Below are 19,136 nucleotides of genomic sequence, written 5' to 3'. Positions count from 1 at the left end.
AGAAAAAAAAAGAAACTAGTATTACATCACGTCTCGTACAACTTGTACTACATGGCGATGTGCAATATTTTAATAATGATTAACAATGAACACAAGAAATTGGCTTAGATAGCACTTGAGGAATCGGTGCACTCATCTCCTTAAGGTTTGATCGGTTCGGATCTTGTTTACAAGCCGATTGGAAGTAATTATCTCCGTGAAATCATGATCATGCTAACCCGACGTATGACTAACCTGCTTGAACTGACTCGTAAAAGAGTTATAGGCATAGGAAAGTTAGATTTAAATCGATCACTGTTTTGACTACCGATAAATATTGTCATCGACTAATATTATGTAGCGTTGAATATGTCCTCAGTCGAGCAAAATATTTCTCATCATCTATATATGGCTCTTCTCTCTTTTTAGAATCTTAAGACGGTACATACACTCAAAATCATGTTAAAAAGGCTATAAATCAATTTTATGCATTGCTTAATTAAAACTATATACATATGAAAGTTAGATCAAACAGTGATCAATCGCCGCCGGGTCCCAGATGGCAAAAATTTTCCACAAAGTGAGGGACCATAGAAAATGCTTCCCCTGAAAAAAAGAACTTAAAGTAAAAGATTCATCTTTTTTATTTAGGGTGCATCCTGATATTTAAAAATCTAATGAATCTTGAATAATCTAATTTGAACCGAGTCGATCCACTAAATGATAAAACTATTCTAATCATAAATTTTCTTTATTCACAATGTTCGAACAAAAAATCTTACCTAAGAAAAATAAGAATCGAATTACTTAAACTAATTCATATTAATTAATTTTTCTTATTTTTATTTTTATTTTTTTGTTCCTTTGGGTCATAGGGATCCATTAACGAAATAAATGAATAAATACTAAAAAAATAAAAAAGTACAAAAAATTTCATAAACGAGAAAGAAATTTAAAATCTTTTAATAAGAGTTCCAATAAAGATGTATATTTCTTCATTACATTTTTTTAATCGGACATTAGTTATATACAATTTAATTAATCGAGGCTGCATGCAACTATTACTTTATTATCTTGCTTAGCTTGCATCCTCAATCAATCAAAACCAAACTTTTGAACAACATTTATTTTTCACCCAAAGTCAAATTTCTCCCAAGCCTTCGAGAGATGACTCTCCCAATTCAACCCCTTGCCATTTGTTCTTATTTCATGCGGTATCTTTTACCACGGTTAATTATTATTGTTAATTAAAAGGGGGTAAGAAACCAAATCTATATAAAGAGTGGGGGAGGGAAGTGTTAAGGCATACCCAACACCCCACAATTTCGTAGGGCAAGGAACCAACTACAATGGGGTCTCCAATGGCCTCTCTGGTTGCCACTCTCCTAGTGGCCTTCATGTCCCTTAGCTTGCCCTTCGAGACCACTGCGAACTACGCTTACTCCTCTCCTCCGCCGCCGCCCAAAAAATTGCCTCCTTCGCCGTCGCCGCCTCACCACCCCTACAAGTACAAATCCCCACCGCCGCCTCCGCACATCCCGAAGTCCCCACCGCATCTGCCCCCCCATAAGCCCTACAAGTACAAGTCCCCTCCCCCGCCACCCCCAGTTCACATTTCCCCACCACCACACAAGAAGCCCTACAAGTATAAGTCTCCTCCCCCACCACCGGTCCACAAGCCGTCACCACCACCTCATCCAATCTACAAATACAAGTCTCCTCCGCCACCACCCCCGGTCTACAAGTACAAGTCTCCTCCCCCACCTCCAGTCCACTCTCCGCCACCACCCCCTCCTCACAAGAAGCCATACAAGTATAAGTCCCCGCCACCTCCTCCTCCGGTTCACAAGCCACCACCCCACCACCCTTATCTCTACAAATCCCCTCCTCCTCCGGTTCACAAGCCACCACCCCACCACCATTACATCTACAAATCCCCTCCTCCTCCGGTTCACAAGCCACCAGCACCGGTTCACAAGCCACCACCCCACCACCCTTATATCTACAAATCCCCTCCCCCGCCGGTTCACAAGCCACCAGCACCGGTTCACAAGCCACCACCCCACCACCCTTATCTCTACAAATCCCCTCCCCCGCCGGTTCACAAGCCACCAGCACCGGTTCACAAGCCACCAGCACCGGTTCACAAGCCACCACCCCACCACCCTTATCTCTACAAATCCCCTCCCCCGCCGGTTCACAAGCCACCAGCACCGGTTCACAAGCCACCACCCCACCACCCTTATCTCTACAAATCCCCTCCCCCGCCTTACCACTATTAGAGGATAAGTTTGGTGGTACTCTCATGGTAGGTCGAACATTATTTTCTATGTTCATTTTTACCAAAGTGATATATACATTTTTTAATGAAATATTCAATACTGATTCCGAATCTTTAAACTGTTCTAAAAGTTTCTTGATTTGGTTCATGCATTTCACATGATCTTCTCGATTAAAAATTTTCAAAATAGATATAGAAATATTATGTAAATAATAAAGCATTGCTATTGAAATGTAAACTCATTGATTCATTCATTCATCCACCTTACATTTGTGCAGGACCACGATGGAGAGTATTGAAAGAATAAGTGAGAAGCTAATGAGCCTCAGGCAGAGAAAGAAATTGGATCGATAAAAAGCGAGTCTCCGCGTTTTGTATTATCAATCGTTTGAAGAAAGAATAATACTGAAAGATGGTGTAGTAAAAGGATTCCCGTCGATCATTTTCATATAATATTTCACTGTTTGGATGTACCTTGGCCTTCCCAAACATGGCCGATATGATATAAGCATGTAATTTCTCTTCAATAATAAGATCATTTCCCTTCAGATAACAATGGAGTTTCTCATCCCTCGTCGTTCTTCGAGTTATCATACACGAATGTAGTCATCGAACTCAGTGTCGTTGATGTTCGGATACATTCCTTGACCAGACTGAGAAGGAACTAGCTAAACGTAAACAATCCGGGACAACCTTAACAACCCAGATATATATTTAAAAAAAAAAAGAGGATAAAACGCCTCACATTCTTATAAAAGTCTGCAGTTATATAAAACTAACTATTATTGACAGTGCCAAGTCTGGATCTTACCAACGAGCTGCTACCAGTGAAATGCATGCACAACACAAGTATGCTAGTTATATATTTATATATACACATGTAAAAGAATATGCATTATAACCGACTATGTGAACTATACATATGGTGAGAATATAATTCTATATTTAGAGAAAACAAGTGTAATGCTATGAAACACGCTCTTGCTTAGGTTCTAAGAGTAGTCAAGTTCAATTCTCGCCAATGAAATTATGTGTGCCTAATTTTTAATTTTATATTTCCTTATACTAAGTCTATAAATCTCCCTTATAACAAAAAAAAATTCTAGTTGCGTTAGATATGTGGTGGATGTAATCGGCCATAATATAATTCATTGCAGAGAAAAGGGGTGTCGGGATCAGAATGACTATTCAGCATGCTACATCCATTTATGATCATTGTCCGTCGGAAACGACCTAGATCAGTATATCCTATATTTCGATTTCTATATATATCAAGGACATGACCCTATATACAATTAGTAAATTTCTCACCTTAATGGGGTGCAGATTGGCTAACGAATCGCCCGCTTTCGCTTTCTATTAGTGCTAACAGGTTGAGTACCATTGGACTCTATTTTTTACTATTTGGTGTTCCGCATATTCTGATTATACATGGAACTAGAGATTTAGCTTGTGTTTGGTTTTCGAGTTGGATCATGATTCAATTTAACTTGATTTTATGTAATGATTATATGTATTGATAAATATATGAATTTGTGAGAATATATATATAATATATATATATATATATATATATATGTATATATAAATGTGAAAATAGATGAAAAATTAATTATTAAAAAATTAATTATAAAAATTGTTAGGTAAAAGTATGAGTGAAAAATTATTATTAAATGGAAAAAAAGATAAAATAATAATGATTGTAGTGTTGAATTTGAAAATGAATAAAGTTAAAGTAAAATTTCTTATTTAAAAATCAAATAACCTTACAAAGCCAGATATTTCTTCTTCTTCTTTTTATTTTTTTTCCAGGAGATATAATAAAAGGTCACACCAAAGTACATAAATTTAATTGGTCAACAGAGGTTAGGTTGTGCAAAGCCACATTTTATGTTTTTATTTCTTTGTCTTGGTGGAAATTGGGGTTGATTGTGGGGGCAGAGGACCCCCCAACATTTAATAATCATTGAACAGCCAATCAGTAATATAACGACGCCAGCTACATGGCCATGCAAAAGTTTAACTGACCGTACAAAAATATATTCGATCTAACTGTGACTTTCCTTGTAAGTTTTTCAGTGCATGGAAACATGATTTAGTTAGGTAGAGAAATGTCACATCTTCTAATCCTATTATATGTGTACATATATATATATATATGTATGTATATCTAATTACTGTCGTCATATATACCATAAGGACACCGATGATGTAATTTTTCTCGCGATAATGATAATAATTTCGATATTTTACTACCCAAAATTGATTATGAGAGTTGAATCTCGATCAACAATGATGGTGTATCTTAATAACTTAAATCTACCAAATCCAAGATAAGAATTAGTTTCTTGTTGTTCCATGACTCCTCAGAGAGATTAGACTGAGTTTATACGAATGAACTACTATTATAAATGAATGTCCGACTTTTTATTAATAAAAAATAAAAAAATTTACCGACCCTTAATCAGATGATTTCTGATTACATTTTGGGTTGTAGGATTAAGTGGCCATGTAAAGCTAAACTTTTACATTGACATGACATTTGATTTCCTGCTATTGTCTAATATCAGGGCAGAATAACTTTTTTTTTCCCCTCAATAATCAGTGAATTTTTTAAATAAATAAACCGATCTTTATGAATTAATTATATTTCAATTATGATCGGGTGTCAAGAGACTCGAGAGCATCCAGTCGAGACTCTAGAATCTTACGAGAGGGTTGTGGGGCCCATGTGATTATGATCTGAAAATTACACATTCATTTAATTTCTTATTACAAAATTATCGATCAATTATATATGTATGAATTTTTAGCAGACAACTACACATGCATATGGGATGAAGAAAATCGTGCAATATTTTCCCACCTAATCCCATCCTAATATTCCTACACATAATTATTCAAACTTGTCTTCGCTGGAACTATTGACAGTAACAGAGATGGATGGTGATAATAAGGAAAAGGACTTGATAAATTCAAAAGACCGAATCCCAATTTATTTATATATACATATATACATACATATATATATATGTTTTGGAAGATTTCACGACCCAATTGCTGAAGTCTCTGTAAGGATTTCTCGGAGCGATCCGAATAATGTGAATTCCACCACAAAGGTTGATCTAATAGTCTCGAGATGCCCCTAAACAGTATAGTAACCGGACCGGCATAGATAGAGAACCATGCTTTAATTTAGCCACTTAATCGTCGCTCCTTTGCGTGTCTCTTCATAATTACATTAAAAAAATGTAAATATTTTGATTGAGAAAAGAAAAAGGCTAAAATAATTGTACTCATAGTCTATGATTGAAAAAGAAATAATGGATTTGTGCCCACAGAATTAATTAATAATCAAAAGAAAAAAAGAAAACCAGCTCCTATTATTCAACCCCACCATTTCCATTACAGACAGAAAAGTAGGAAAAATCAGAAAAAAGAAGAACAAAGATTGAAGGAAAAAAAAAGCAAGAAAAAGATACAAATAAAAGGATTATAAGGAAACAAGTAAATCATGCTGAACCTGCTGGCCGCTGAGATTCAAGCACATCATCCCCATTGTACCACACATGATCTAAAATATATTATTAATCTAATTTTAGATATAGGTCCACCGAATTTATATATCAATTTCATCGAATTTCCCCCCCTTTATTGATAACTCATGTAGTTTTTGCACATGGTCTGGTACAAGTGATATAACATTATTTCAGCCCCACCATGTCATAGCTAAATAAAGCCTTCCCAGCATTGTCCTATTGTATGCAAATTGCAGCATTCAATTATTTGGGGGTGCCGATGAAATTATATTTTTCTTAAAGGTTCATCTAGCTTTTTTTTTTCTTTTGAGTTTTTTTTTTTCCATTAGTTTACGATACGTAAGGTATCCAATGGCCAGACAAGAAAAACTCACGTTTAGTATAGTACCATGTTTATTGCTATTTTGTGGTTTTAAGAGATTCGAAAGGATCGTAATTTCACCGCCAACTAACACAACCCTTTCCTTACTAGGAAGTAATTATTGATCACACCTTAATCAATATTCCTCAAAAACGTAGAAATATGGCTAGAAAGTACAGAGTGAGTTTAAATATATCGAAAACAGTAAGATATATATAGTCATACGCGACTCTTATCTTATAATTTGGAAGGATCGATCCTCCATAAAACTGACCGGAACTAACTATTTGAATAATGCATGACAGCACATCTTGCCAAGTAGTTCATAGAATAGAGTTATATATAAACTTTGTGAAATGTTCAAGTCTTCCTTTTGTCCCTGTCTAAACCTACCAGAGAAGACCACGATAGGACCACCTCTCTTTCCCTTTTGCAACTAGGTTTCGAAACAAACAAAGGCAAATAAAATGAAAGAAATTCAACGAAAAGTAAAAGTAAAAAAAAAAAAAGAAACTTGTGTGTCTTCTCGATAAAAAGATCAAAGAGAGTCATTCCATGCATGCTGCCTTTAAAAAAGAAAAGAAAAGAAAAAGGAAATTAGACCATAAACAGAAAACAAATCATTTTATGAAGATTCTAAGATAATTTAGATGGAATCATTGAATTGGTTCAAATATTTCAGTACTTGTTTCTCTTAAATAAATTTTTGAATTTGAATTTATGTATGAAGAAAATTTACGATTAACAGAACTTTATCAGTTACTGGACTAACCAGACTTGAAGTGAAGTCAAATCCCTTTGATCTCGAGCACGCCATCAATTTAAAAAAAAAAAGAAAAGGAGGAGGATTCAGACAAGAAATTCAGAGGATATAGTAAAATTAATGCCTTAAAATATTTACCGACTATTATTTTCCGCCATAAAACATGCTTAACGGTTTTGTCTTTTTTCTCTTATTTTATTATATTATATAAATAATACATGCACGCATACATTCACACACAGACACATGCATACATATATGTGTGTACATATATATATATATATGTATGTCTGTATAGTCCAGCAAATCTGCATTAATTAGGAATTGGTAGCTTAGTTAATTGATTTATTTTTCAGTAATTAGTAGCTTTAATATATTTGCTTTTCTTAATTCTTTTTGGGTAATAATATATTCATCTTCTAGAGAGATCGACCTTTTTTTTTTTTGGTTTTAGGAAGAGAGATCGACTTTTCCATACCGTCGGCTGATCCTAAAGTAAAGATCTACCCGCACATGCTCATCGTGCTGCTAGCATGTCTCATCCGATGTTAATAAATCGACCAAGCGATCGACCTTTTGGTAAGTTCAATTAAATTTACTGCTAGACATGCTGATTCGATATAATAATAATTGCTGATGGGACCTGCACGATATCCTGAACAACGTGGGATGGACTCGAAGAGACGAGTATGGATAAGAGTGATCAGTGATGGGTGTAAGAACGTGACATGGGCCATGTCTAAGATAGATCAAGTGATATAGAATAGTCTATTGACATATGACAATTGGACGTCCCTCCCCAATATTTTAGGATCCAATGTTTCTGGACTGATTCCTCGTCCATGTTCGTCCGCCCTCTTAGTTAAACTAAACTTCTTTGATCTTATCTGTCGAATATTTGCGAGAGTAACCGTTCTTCCTGTTGGGGGTTAGGGATGTACTCAACCAAACAATAACGCAGCGATTAATCTTCCTCCCCTTCTAGTGTAATCGAGATAGGAACTAATCAAATCAACCAACAAGCAGTAAAGTAAAACAACACCAAGAATTTTACGTGGAAAACCCCAATGTGGGGAAAAACCACGGGACCAACTCCGAATCAACGATCCACTATGAAGGTTATACAATGTCTTTCATCAAGGGTAAACCCTTGGATCACCAAACTCAAGAGAAACACTCTCTTGGATCACCCAAATACTAAATTCGTCACCCACACCGGGTGGTTCACAAAATCAGCTGAAACAGCACCTACAGAGCTCGAATAGAAATTCTGACCGTTCAGAAGTTAGCCCCACGTGTTGTGAAGCTGCTGTCAAAATTTCGTCCCAATCGGAGTTCGTTTGATGTCCCGATCGAGGTTTGATCTCCAGCTGCGCGCTGCCCCTGCTCTTCGAATTCTGCTGTCTGCTCTTCCCTGGTTTTGTGCTGCTATGCTGCTGCACTTCTGCCGCTCTACTCCAATCTGCAGCTGTTCTGCTGCTATTTATACCTCAGCTGATTTGCTGAAACAAAAACCCTAATAAAATGGGTTCTTGGGCTTATTAAGGCCCGATAAAAGCCCAATACAATTTGAGCCCAACTTCCTCCAAATTGGAGGGATACCCAACAATTGGTATCCGAGTTCGGAAGTAAAAAGCCCGGCTCGAAGTCCTCCATATAGTCCAGAATGGGGGGGAATTGTTGGGCCGTGACCTAACTTGTTAGGAAAAATCCATGGGCTTACTTCAGACTCTGGCCCATCTGCAACCCAAAAGCTTAAGCCAATGGGTTACTAGACCATTATCTCTTATAAACCTATGGATTTCCTCTCAACTTTTCCATGTGGGATTACTTCCAACACCCGCACTCACCATTCTCCATATAGGAGAGAAACCGGCCCAACAATTCCCCCCCTTCTCGACTATATGGAGGACTTCGAGCCGGTCTTCCACTTCCGGACTCGGATACCAATTGTTAGGCCCATCACTAGCCACGAGTTCCACACTCGGGCCTTGGCGTGGTGTGGGTTTCCACGCATAGCGTGTGCACTTCCCCAGGATCATTACCTTGGGCTCTGATACCACTTGTTAGGAAAAATCCATGGGCTTACTTCAGACTCTGGCCCATCTACAACCCAAAAGCTTAAGCCAATGGGTTACTAGACCATTATCTCTTATAAACCTATGGATTTCCTCTCAACTTTTCCATGTGGGATTACTTCCAACACCCGCACTCACCATTCTCCATATAGGAGAGAAACCGGCCCAACACTTCCTTTGCGCGAACATTTTTACATGCCCGCGATTGAATTTTTTTCAAGAAACACATCCGATTGCTGCATCAAAGTCAAACTCTATAGAATTTACCATCTTATCGAGCGACATAGAACATGTACTACAAAAGTTGGATGACACAACAAGGCGCGTCTAGGTCAAACAAGTAACGCAAATGCTTTAGATTGATTGATCAGTGATAAGTCTGTGAATTACAGTCCATATAGGGGCATTTGATCCGTAACATATTATGGATATTGTAATTGGACAATAAGGGCTAGTGTAGGCCTTTAGGCCTATCACCAAGGCCTAAACATACATCGTCTCTATTCATGGCATATATTAATTAGAGAATTTCTAAAGGTAACTCCGTAACACACAAATATACTACTCTAAAATTTCTAGATGAACTTGGACTTCACAGCCTGCTTCTACTCGGCAATTACAAAGACCTCATCGATAACTTGATGTCTCCTCATCATGTCCTGCCCGAACTATTTGTTATTATCCCTATTATGCTATTTGATCTTTCTTTTTTTATCAATTGGACTGCCCTATATATCCCTCGAGCTGATAACTACCTTACCCACAACATTGCCCATTGGGCTGGTTCTTGTAACTTGAATGGTCCTATTGACATCTCATCCATCCCTCCGGCAATTCGCTTCAGAGAGGAAGAGATGCAACATGACCCATTCAAATTTTGATACTTTTCTTTTTATTAATGAATGCCATCTTCAAGCAAAGTCTATATATATATATATACTACTCTAAAAACACTCTTCTAACTTCAACCCCAAAAAAAAAAAAAAACGCTCTTCTAACTTGAATGTCGAAGTTGCAGGTCTTAGGCCGCGGATGGACTCGGAGGAGGAACATGGAAATTCTTCCCGCATTAGTCAGTACGCTATCACATTATCGATGATGCTAGAAAGTAGAAACTCTCAAAGTTTATGCATAAAAGCTTTTTTTTTTTTTTCTTTTCCATTTTTCCTTTTCCTTTCCTGTTTTTTTCGAGATGACATGACAAAGGAGAGGGAAATGAGAGTGATTGGAGCACCTTATCCAGAGAGGAGCAAAGAACGAGAGTGATTCAACCGCAGGTGACAAGTCCTGTGGATTTGGGCTGATCTCATCATGGAATGACGACCTTCACGGTATTCTAATAACACCACAAGGCCCATTCCAGCCTATGCCTGTTCTGTTCTGTTCTGTTCTTTTTTTGGGTTAAACACGTCCATATGGCCCAAGGATGATCCTCACGTTCCACGGGGACAGACCACACCCGTCCATTTCTGCCCAGAAGAAAATAACCTATAATACATCGGCAAACCAGAATGAGAATTCAATGCAGCAACACTTGCTCTCAACTTGTAATCGAGGTCATAGGTTCGACAAATTGAGGCTCCATTTGCATTTTCTGATTCACTGTTCGAGGAACGAGCAATGCGTTATCATCAACAAGAGTAAACCAGCTGACCATCGAATATGCAAACGCAAGTCGAATACATGTAATGTATTACAGACAAAGGGCGATATACAGTTACAAAGCTGCAGTGTAGACAGGAACAAAGAGTAAGATACACTGTCCAATACAAAATGATAAAATACAATGGCAACCTCGAAAAAAAGAGCAACAAGAAGCACAGGAAACAATCGCTCCACACTTTTTTCTTTTCCCCCTTCCCAGAAGGGCACCGTAAATCCATCTATCAAGACAATGCAGTGAGTGCAGCCCCGAACACAAACCCTCTGCAGAAACCATCCCCGAAAGCAGGCACCTCGTCAATCCACCTCCACTCTGACTTGCCATCGCAGTAGTCCCACAACGCCAGTCTCCCGACCCTCTTCCCAGAGAAGCACACCCTGTTCCCTCCGCCAAACACCTTGAACTTGCTCGACTCCTCTGAGAAGCACCGGAACATCTCCACGGGCATCCTGCCCGCCTCATCCCACTCCAGTGTCCCCAGATCGAGCCTCAGTATCAGGATTGTGGAGCATGACGCATTCAATGAGAATGAGGATTTCAGCCCACCCACCATCAGTATCTGATCCTCAGCGCCACCCTTCACCAGGCGTGGCCGCTTCAGAATGTCAAACACATCCCCCCACTCGTGCCTCTCGAGTCGGACCCAATGGTGGGTCGATGATGATGAGTGTGATGTCTTCAGGGAGCAGGAGAACAGCTTCCACTGACTCCTCCACGGTGACCCAATGTCACAGAGGGCATAAGCAGAGTCTGAGACGAGAACTGGGCTTCTAGGCTTAGACGGCAAATTGGAGGAGAACTTGAGCCACCGGTTTGAACCTGTGTAGTACAGAGCGGCTAGCTCAGTCAGTACCATGACTCGGTTCTCCGAGTCAACAAGGACCGATCCATGGCGTGACCAAGCTGAACCCAAGTGAGGCAACACCTGCAAGGCAAAATGCACATCAATTAACCGCTTTACCACACAGAACACCATTTTAAAAGCTAAATTCATTCACTAAACCGTTTATGACCATGCAGTACTTCTTCTGCAGAGCCTCAAGATTCTCCAGGACGAAGCAAAATCTAAAACTGCTGGATTATACCAGAGCCGCATAAAAGGTGATAATCCAATGCACTACTCACAACGAACAAACGGTTGCTGACTCTAATCTTCATGAGAAGTTGTCAACTAATAGCCAAGAACCAGGAACCACAACAACTTATCAGCCAAAAGAGAATCTCCTGACAGGCATCCCTTCCACCAAGTGTGTTTCTTTTTACATAAGTTATTACTTGGTAAAATTCTTGAAGGATCACCCAGAAATTTCAATCAAACAGACAACTTCAAAAAGGATATCACTAAAGCGGCAGTCGCAAGTCGTCTTTTTCGTTTTCCCTATCCCCTTTTTTGAGTGAACGGTTGACAACAATGCCATCGATACTCAAACAACTTTACATGAAATGCTGAGAATGTTCGGAATCACAACTACTCCGGAGGTGATAAGTATTTATAATAGCTGAAGATTTGATGAAAAACGCAACTTTGATGATTCCACGAAGCTACGCATCAAAGCTACACGATGTACAATTCACCTAATTTAATGGGCATCGGAGCAGCTAATGTTAACAGAAACGAATGATACTTCCGTAATTCCACAAGTTGGCCAGGCAAGACAGAATTCAATTGAGAAATTACAGCATAAGGTAAAGATAATACCTTGAATTGACGGGTCAACGGGTTGCAGGCAACGAGAGACCTGCTGGACTCGGGCGAGTCAACCGAGTCGCCCCAGAGGTAGACCAGGCCGAGCGAGGACGCCGCCACGGGGTGGAGAGATCTGAAAGGGAGAAACCCTAAGCTGAATCCGAGCCATCGGTCCTCGCAGGGGTCGAAAGCGTGGAGGACCGAGGACGATTGCTGCGGCAGCGAGGAGTGGCGGCTGGTATGCCGGTAGTGGTGGTGGTGGTGAGGCGGCCTGAGAGCGATGAGGCGGAGGGGCAGCGAGGCGGAAGGGATCAGCAGGTGGTGGACGAAGGAAGGGGAGGTGAGGAGGTGGTAGAAGAACTTGGATACGGATCGGCAGACGATGATCTGCCGGAGGGGGAGGGAGGAGAAGATCTGAAGCAGGGCGTCTTCGGGGAGGTTGTAGATCGGAGCGGAGGCAGCGTCCATCTGACGGTGGCGGCTCAGCAGAGAAGGCGGGCGATGAGGGTTTGAGGCGGAGGAGAACCTGATAGCGTCCAAAAGGATCGCTCTTTGCAAGAAACAGTGTATTTAATTTCCGTCCCTCTCTCTCTCTCTCTCTCTCTCTCTCTCTCTCTCTAGTCTCTCCCCTTTATTTTTCTTCCTAATTATTTTTTTACTTTTTGCTTTTTATTAGTTATTTCTTCTTTTGGTAAAAGTAAAACAAGTAAACATAATTTCATAATTTTCTCATCTATTTCTTGAGGACAATAAAATTTGAAATGAATATACCATTCTATTTTCCTCTATCTTGGTCAAAAGTTTCTCCTAGGCTTGCTAAAACGAAATGGAGTGGGAGTCCACATTCATATGTTCGGCCGCAACTTAGAATAATAAAATTGGATATTTGATTCCACGTTCTCCTCAAATTTTTAAGTGTGTATTCTTTTTTTTTCGGGTCTAGTGAAAACATAGGAGGAGAGAATTAACGGGTATGAAAAATATCATAAGTGTGAATCAATGCAATGTCAATTTTAAGTAAAAGTTTATATCATTACACGATATTCCCTTCCCAACTATCTATGTAGAAATTTCAACGAGATATTGAGGCGATCGAGAATTATAGAAGGCCTTTCTAAATGTCGCTTAATTGAAAAACCAAGCCATTGTGATCTTTGGACGCCGGTACATTTTAAAGAATTGTAAAAGAACCTTTTTATAAGACTAAGTAAATGAAGGGATAACGTGAAGTGTAATTGGTTCCTTTGAGATCGATATGATATATTTCCAGAGCAACATATTCTTTTTTACATGCCCTTGCATAGTTTCCCACTTCGTCGGTGTACCTTCGGTGAAGGGCGGCTCAAGAGAGTTGCTGACGCAAAGCCAAACTTAATTACAAGGCCTTTTGGTTCTTTATAAGATTAAAAAATAAGCTAATATTTAAATTTCATTCTTTTATTATTTTAAATAAGAAGTTGATTATTAAATTCTTATAGATAATCTTTTCTAGTATTATTTTGAAATTATTGCAAAAGAGATTACTCAACGCAAGTACTTAATTATACGTTTATTGCTACAAGACTTTTCAACAAAAAATAGAATGTTCTTGAAGAAAAGTAGATTTAAAACTATAAAATTATAATAATAGTAGTAGTAATAATAATAATCCACACTTTGTTTATACAAAAGAATTCAAAATTAGAGAGTAAATTAGAATTAAAGAGTATCAATGGAAGGGAAAACATTGATGACTTGGAGAAAATTTCAAAAATAAACAAGATCGTCAGCGATGCAAAAAAAAAATCAAGAATGTTGGAAAAATAAGAATTAATTTGGAATTATAAAGAGATAAAAACGAAGATGGTGGGGAAGTGATTAGGATGTAGTTGAGTAATTGATACAAGTGACTAGGGAGGATGAGATTTATTACTGATTAAGTTAGAGATATGGATAAATATAACTATGTAAAATTTTAACTATAATATTTATTTATTTATTTTTGTTAACCCGGGATGTCCGAGCTTCGTTTGACTAATTTTCGAGGCTCCGTGAACTCCTAGCGGCGTACGGAATAAATAATCACGCCAATGGCATTCCGGTGGCTCCAAAAAGAATTTTAATTATAATATTAGTAAACTATGGATGGTGCCTAAATTTTGGGGGCCCTCGATCCTTTCCTTGGGTTACTTTACTGCTGGGCCGCCCAAGCTTTGGTTCATGTACGTGTTTTTTTGGTAAACTTCATCATACATATTTTTTCCTTTTCTCTTTTTCTTCTTCTTTTTGTGTGTGTACTGTGTGTTAAACTTGTACTTAGTTTTGCATTTCTCTTTATCTTGTACCATTAATTAAGCAAAATTTCAATTTTGTAACTTACGACCTTATTTATAGAATGCGGTTAAAAAATTCGAAAGTACAACTTATTCTTTTTTTTTCAATTATAAATGAGGCACAAAATCTAGTACAATGAAATATGAATTATAAATAATTAATAAAGGGATAGGGATAATCCCACTAGATATTAAACATGCGACCTATAAGTCAACAGCCGAGAGCACGTGCTACTGCACTACACCCTCTTTTGATAAGTGAAACTTATTTTTTGTTTAACTATGATACGATTTAAACTAAAAGAAAGGCATTGAATGACAATATTGTTCACTTAATACTATACTCTCTTCTATCTTTCTTTGTTAAAAAAGTTGAAAGTATCACATTATTTTTTTAACAAATTCTATTTTCAATTAATACTTTTTTTTTATTTTTGGTAAAATGTAGAGCTCCGTTGAGATTTAGAAAAATGACATTTAGTCTCAAATATGCACTTAACTCCAATTGACCGATTTGATCAAATCTTTATTTTTGCAAAAATAACAATTAAGTCATGATTTTTGGCCTTTTTTTCCTTAAGGCCATACAGTTGTTTGTTACAGAATAAGATCACCATTTTACATAAAATTTTCATATAAGGACCCCTTCATATATTAAAAATAATTTATTTAATTTGATAAATTTTAAAAATAAAAAAGAAGTTGAAATCATTGAACAAAGAAGAGAAACAAAGAGAGAAAATGGCGACCGTGGTCCACTATTGGCCACCACAACCCCAGGGATTGTCACTTGATGCGGTGGTGACTCATCCCATCACGCCCTTTGAAAAGAGAGGAGAATAGAGTAAGGAAACAGTAGTGGCTCATATTCAGTCATCATCGGCCTAGGTAAGGTTGTTGGCAACCTTAAAAGCCAATGACTACCTCGTTTGTTGGATAAATAGGGGTCGGGGGGCGACGCATATAGCTACTGTTCTAGTTTAGTTTTACTAGAGAGAAAAAATAAAGAAAAAGAGAGAAAAAAAAAAAAGTAAAAGAAAGAAAAAAGGTAGTTTAGTTTAGCTGACCCAACGCAGCTGGCCTCGTCGCACCAGGGGCTGCTATTGGCCGCCCATGCTGACGTGGAGGACAGTGATTAGCTGTTGCCCGCTGCGCGAATGCCAGCGAGTGGGACCACGCCCATGAGAGCATCTTCTTGGAACGAGAGATTCACAGTGGCTGCACGTGAGCCCTGCTCCAATTTAAGAGAATCTTCGCGTGGGTCCACCGGAATCCTGGCCTTTAACGGCAGATCCCCGCCTTTCGACGGCGTTGATGTCGGGCGCTGCCGATTAATGCATGGGCGGCTTGCAGCTGATCACGGTCGTCATCCCGGCAGGGCTAAATGGCATGTCACGGCCGTTAGGGAGGAGTTAGTTGCCAACGCTCTCACAAACACCGTGACCGTCTCTTCCTTCCTTCCCGCCTATAAATAGTTTGCGACTTGCCGACTTCTCTCTCTCGCCGTCCATCGGTTCTCGCCAGTCACCGGAGGAAGGGGAAAATGAGCGCGACGGCGGAGGTAATGTCCGGCGAGTTCGATCAGGCGGCCGTGGTGGCGGAGCCGCTGCCGCCGGTGGTCGGCGGCGGAGCGGTGGACAGCGGAGTCGAAGAGGAGGAGGGGGAGCAGAAGAGCAAGGGGCGGGGGCAGATCGTGCTCGGGAGAAATGTGCACACGTCTTGCCTCGCCGTGACAGAGCCCGAGGCGAACGATGAGTTCACCGGAGACAAGGAGGCGTACATGGCGAGCGTTCTGGCTCGTTACAGGAAGACTCTTATGGAAAGGACGAAGCATCATTTAGGTAAAAGCCATCCACAACTCTGTTCCGTAATGCAGCCTGATTGCTCTATCTTGTTCGTCTTGTGAAATTGAGCGCGTGTTGGAACATTCTCGACGAAGGAGAAATCGAAAACATAAATTTAGCCGGTAGATGAACAATACTCGGACAGATTGCTGTTTACGTTCGGATCGGTCGTTGTTCGTTAACTGATACTGTTGTTGCAGGCTATCCTTATAACTTAGACTTCGATTACGGTGCTCTCGCACAACTGCAGCATTTTTCGATCAATAATCTCGGCGATCCATTTATCGAGAGTAACTATGGTGTTCATTCGAGACAGTTCGAAGTCGGCGTTTTGGATTGGTTTGCCCGTTTGTGGGAGATAGAGAAAACCAAATACTGGGGATATATAACAAATTGTGGCACCGAAGGCAATCTTCATGGAATTTTAGTGGGGTGAGTATGAAGAAAGTTTGGAATTTTCCTATCTTTCTAGAGTTTGATTAGAACACGTACTTTCTGAATGGAAAAGATGAATTAATGACAGAATCGATAATGCAGGAGGGAAGTCTTTCCAGAAGGAATTCTCTATGCATCCAGAGAATCGCATTATTCCGTCTTCAAAGCAGCACGAATGTACAGAATGGAATGTGTTAAAGTTGGCACATTAGTGTCTGGTGAAATCGATTGTGCCGATTTTAGAGCCAATTTGCAGGCAAACAAGGACAAGCCAGCCATCATAAATGTTAATATAGGTAGATTTCTCTCTGTGTTTCTGTCTACTCTCCTCAGATATATATGCCCGTATAGCAACCAACTTATGTATATATAGCAGATTTGAGTTGACATTTTACTTGTACTTGCAGGAACTACCGTCAAAGGAGCTGTCGACGATCTCGACCTTGTAATACAGACTTTAGAAGAAAGTGGATTTACGCATGACCGATTCTACATACACTGTGATGGAGCTTTATTTGGACTTATGATGCCTTTTGTAAAACGGGTAAGTCATCCCATTTCCAGCACCTCTTGTTTTTGCAAGGACGAGCATTGAAAGATATTCTCTTCCTAGTGGTAAATGAGTTTCTCCTTTGTCAGGCACCGAAAGTCTCATTCAAGAAGCCGATCGGGAGTGTCAGTGTCTCAGGACACAAGTTTGTTGGATGCCCTATGCCATGCGGGGTCCAAATAACAAGGATGGAGCACATTAATGCGCTCTCGAGGAATGTCGAGTACCTGGCATCACGGGACGCCACGATCATGGGGAGCCGAAACGGCCATGCTCCAATCTTCCTCTGGTACACCCTCAACAGGAAAGGCTACAAAGGGTTCCAGAAGGAAGTTCAGAAATGCCTTCGGAATGCCCACTACCTCAAAGACCGCCTCCGAGGGGCCGGGATCAGTGCGATGCTGAATGAGCTCAGCAGCACCGTTGTGTTCGAGCGGCCACTGGATGAGGAATTTGTGAGGATGTGGCAGCTCGCTTGTGAAGGGAATATCGCCCATGCTGTTGTCATGCCAAATGTTACCATCGAGAAGCTCGATGTTTTCTTGAATGAGCTTGTCGAGAAGAGGTCGGGTTGGTATGGAGAGGGAAGAGGAGAGCCTCCTTGTGTTGCTGGTGACTTAGGGAGCGAGAATTGTGACTGTGGCCTGCACAAGTGAACATGTTAAGCGAGTGATCAGTTTCTTCAGTCGGTGTGGGTCCATCGCGGGCTCGTGTTAGATTCGATCCTTAATGCCGGTTCCGTCCTGTTTGTAATAGTTGTTCATATCAGTTAGTTGTTCCTACTAATGTGTACGGGGCTTAGAAGCCGGATCAATACTTGATTATCCGGGTTTCGTAGTGCCTCGAGGAGATGTGTTAGTTGCTTTCGAGTCCCATTGCGACCTTCCAATACCCCTCTGCCTCTCCTTGTCTAATCTCTCTCCCTCTCCCCATCTTGCTCATGATCCAAGACGGCCGCATCCCATCGGATAATTGGCAACCTAGACACCAGTGTGCCGCAAGAGGAAACGAGACGCTATAAAAAGTACATACGAGAATAGCCAAATACATATAGCAGATTCATATGTAAACAAATCGAATTTTTTACTAATTAAAATTTAGTTGAAGCCCACTTGCTTGCGTGTGCCGCGTGGCACTGTTAAATGCCACGTAAGCTTATTCCGTCAATTTTGACGGAATAATTGATGGCAAGTTAGACGCGAAACCAGCATGTCATGTATTTTTGTGTAATTTTCCCTATGTCGGGCTAGAATATGAAAAAAAGTGTAATGGTCGTACCCTTTTGAATAATTAACTCTATTTAATGTAATATATTTTTATTTATTATTAAATTACGATTCATAAAAGTTTAAAATACCCATTGATATGCTAGAAACTATGCAAACACGAACTAGGCCGTGTGCATTGCATTTCAACTATAATGATTTTTTTATAATACACTCATGGAGGAATCGGTTTGGAATAGGAAGAAAAATTAAGGGTAAGAAAAATAAAAAGTAAAAATTGGAGATGGAATTTGAAAAAAAAAAAGTGATAGAACGTGATATTAAAAGGTTGAGAGGAAAAAAAAAATAAGGAGAGGTTGATGCGTGGGATGAAAAAAATAAGGAAAAATATGATTAAGAGAATAATATTGTCCTTTTA

General features: G+C 39.5%; 3 protein-coding genes across 4 annotated transcripts; 2 read left to right on the top strand and 1 right to left on the bottom strand.

The window, feature by feature from the left end:
- Positions 1-1,272: 1,272 nt before the first annotated feature.
- On the top strand, positions 1,273-2,816 carry LOC116191967 (extensin-like). Of its 2 annotated transcripts, XM_031520336.1 has the most exons (3): positions 1,273-2,158; positions 2,234-2,287; positions 2,539-2,816. In XM_031520336.1, the coding sequence occupies exons 1-2, from the start codon at positions 1,329-1,331 to the stop codon at positions 2,259-2,261; spliced, it is 858 nt and encodes a 285-aa protein (XP_031376196.1). In that variant the 5' UTR covers positions 1,273-1,328; the 3' UTR covers positions 2,262-2,287; positions 2,539-2,816. The 2 variants fall into 2 exon arrangements, with proteins under 2 accessions (XP_031376196.1, XP_031376194.1); XM_031520334.1 differs by having other exon boundaries at positions 1,274-2,287.
- A 7,818-nt stretch (positions 2,817-10,634) lies between these two features.
- LOC116191968 (SKP1-interacting partner 15-like) lies at positions 10,635-12,967 on the bottom strand. Its single transcript, XM_031520337.1, has 2 exons — positions 12,364-12,967; positions 10,635-11,589 (listed from the first exon to the last, which is right to left on the bottom strand). Exons 1-2 carry the CDS (start codon positions 12,817-12,819, stop codon positions 10,888-10,890), a joined length of 1,158 nt encoding a protein of 385 aa, XP_031376197.1. The 5' UTR covers positions 12,820-12,967; the 3' UTR covers positions 10,635-10,887.
- Positions 12,968-15,945: 2,978 nt separating this feature from the next.
- Positions 15,946-18,383, top strand: LOC116191966 (serine decarboxylase-like). The gene is made up of 5 exons (XM_031520333.1): positions 15,946-16,504; positions 16,708-16,939; positions 17,045-17,238; positions 17,350-17,486; positions 17,582-18,383. The coding sequence occupies exons 1-5, from the start codon at positions 16,207-16,209 to the stop codon at positions 18,146-18,148; spliced, it is 1,428 nt and encodes a 475-aa protein (XP_031376193.1). The 5' UTR covers positions 15,946-16,206; the 3' UTR covers positions 18,149-18,383.
- Positions 18,384-19,136: the final 753 nt, after the last annotated feature.

Source organism: Punica granatum, unplaced genomic scaffold (genome assembly GCF_007655135.1).
Source record: "Punica granatum isolate Tunisia-2019 unplaced genomic scaffold, ASM765513v2 Contig00639, whole genome shotgun sequence".
Classification (NCBI taxonomy): domain Eukaryota; kingdom Viridiplantae; phylum Streptophyta; class Magnoliopsida; order Myrtales; family Lythraceae; genus Punica; species Punica granatum.
The sequence above is the reverse complement of the archived record's forward strand: the minus strand, read 5'-3'. Positions and strand labels throughout refer to the sequence as shown.

What these genes read in the sequence shown, in the direction of transcription:
- LOC116191968 (XM_031520337.1), bottom strand. Translation starts at nt 12,819, where the DNA reads ATGGACGCTGCCTCCGCTCCGATCTACAACCTCCCCGAAGACGCCCTG. An exon ending in CGTTGACCCGTCAATTCAAG is followed by an intron (nt 11,590 to 12,363) that starts GTATTATCTTTA and finishes TTTGCCTTGCAG; the next exon opens with GTGTTGCCTCACTTGGGTTC.
- LOC116191966 (XM_031520333.1), top strand. Translation starts at nt 16,207, where the DNA reads ATGAGCGCGACGGCGGAGGTAATGTCCGGCGAGTTCGATCAGGCGGCC. An exon ending in AAGGACGAAGCATCATTTAG is followed by an intron (nt 16,505 to 16,707) that starts GTAAAAGCCATC and finishes CTGTTGTTGCAG; the next exon opens with GCTATCCTTATAACTTAGAC. An exon ending in TGATGCCTTTTGTAAAACGG is followed by an intron (nt 17,487 to 17,581) that starts GTAAGTCATCCC and finishes CTCCTTTGTCAG; the next exon opens with GCACCGAAAGTCTCATTCAA.
- LOC116191967 (XM_031520334.1), top strand. Translation starts at nt 1,329, where the DNA reads ATGGGGTCTCCAATGGCCTCTCTGGTTGCCACTCTCCTAGTGGCCTTC.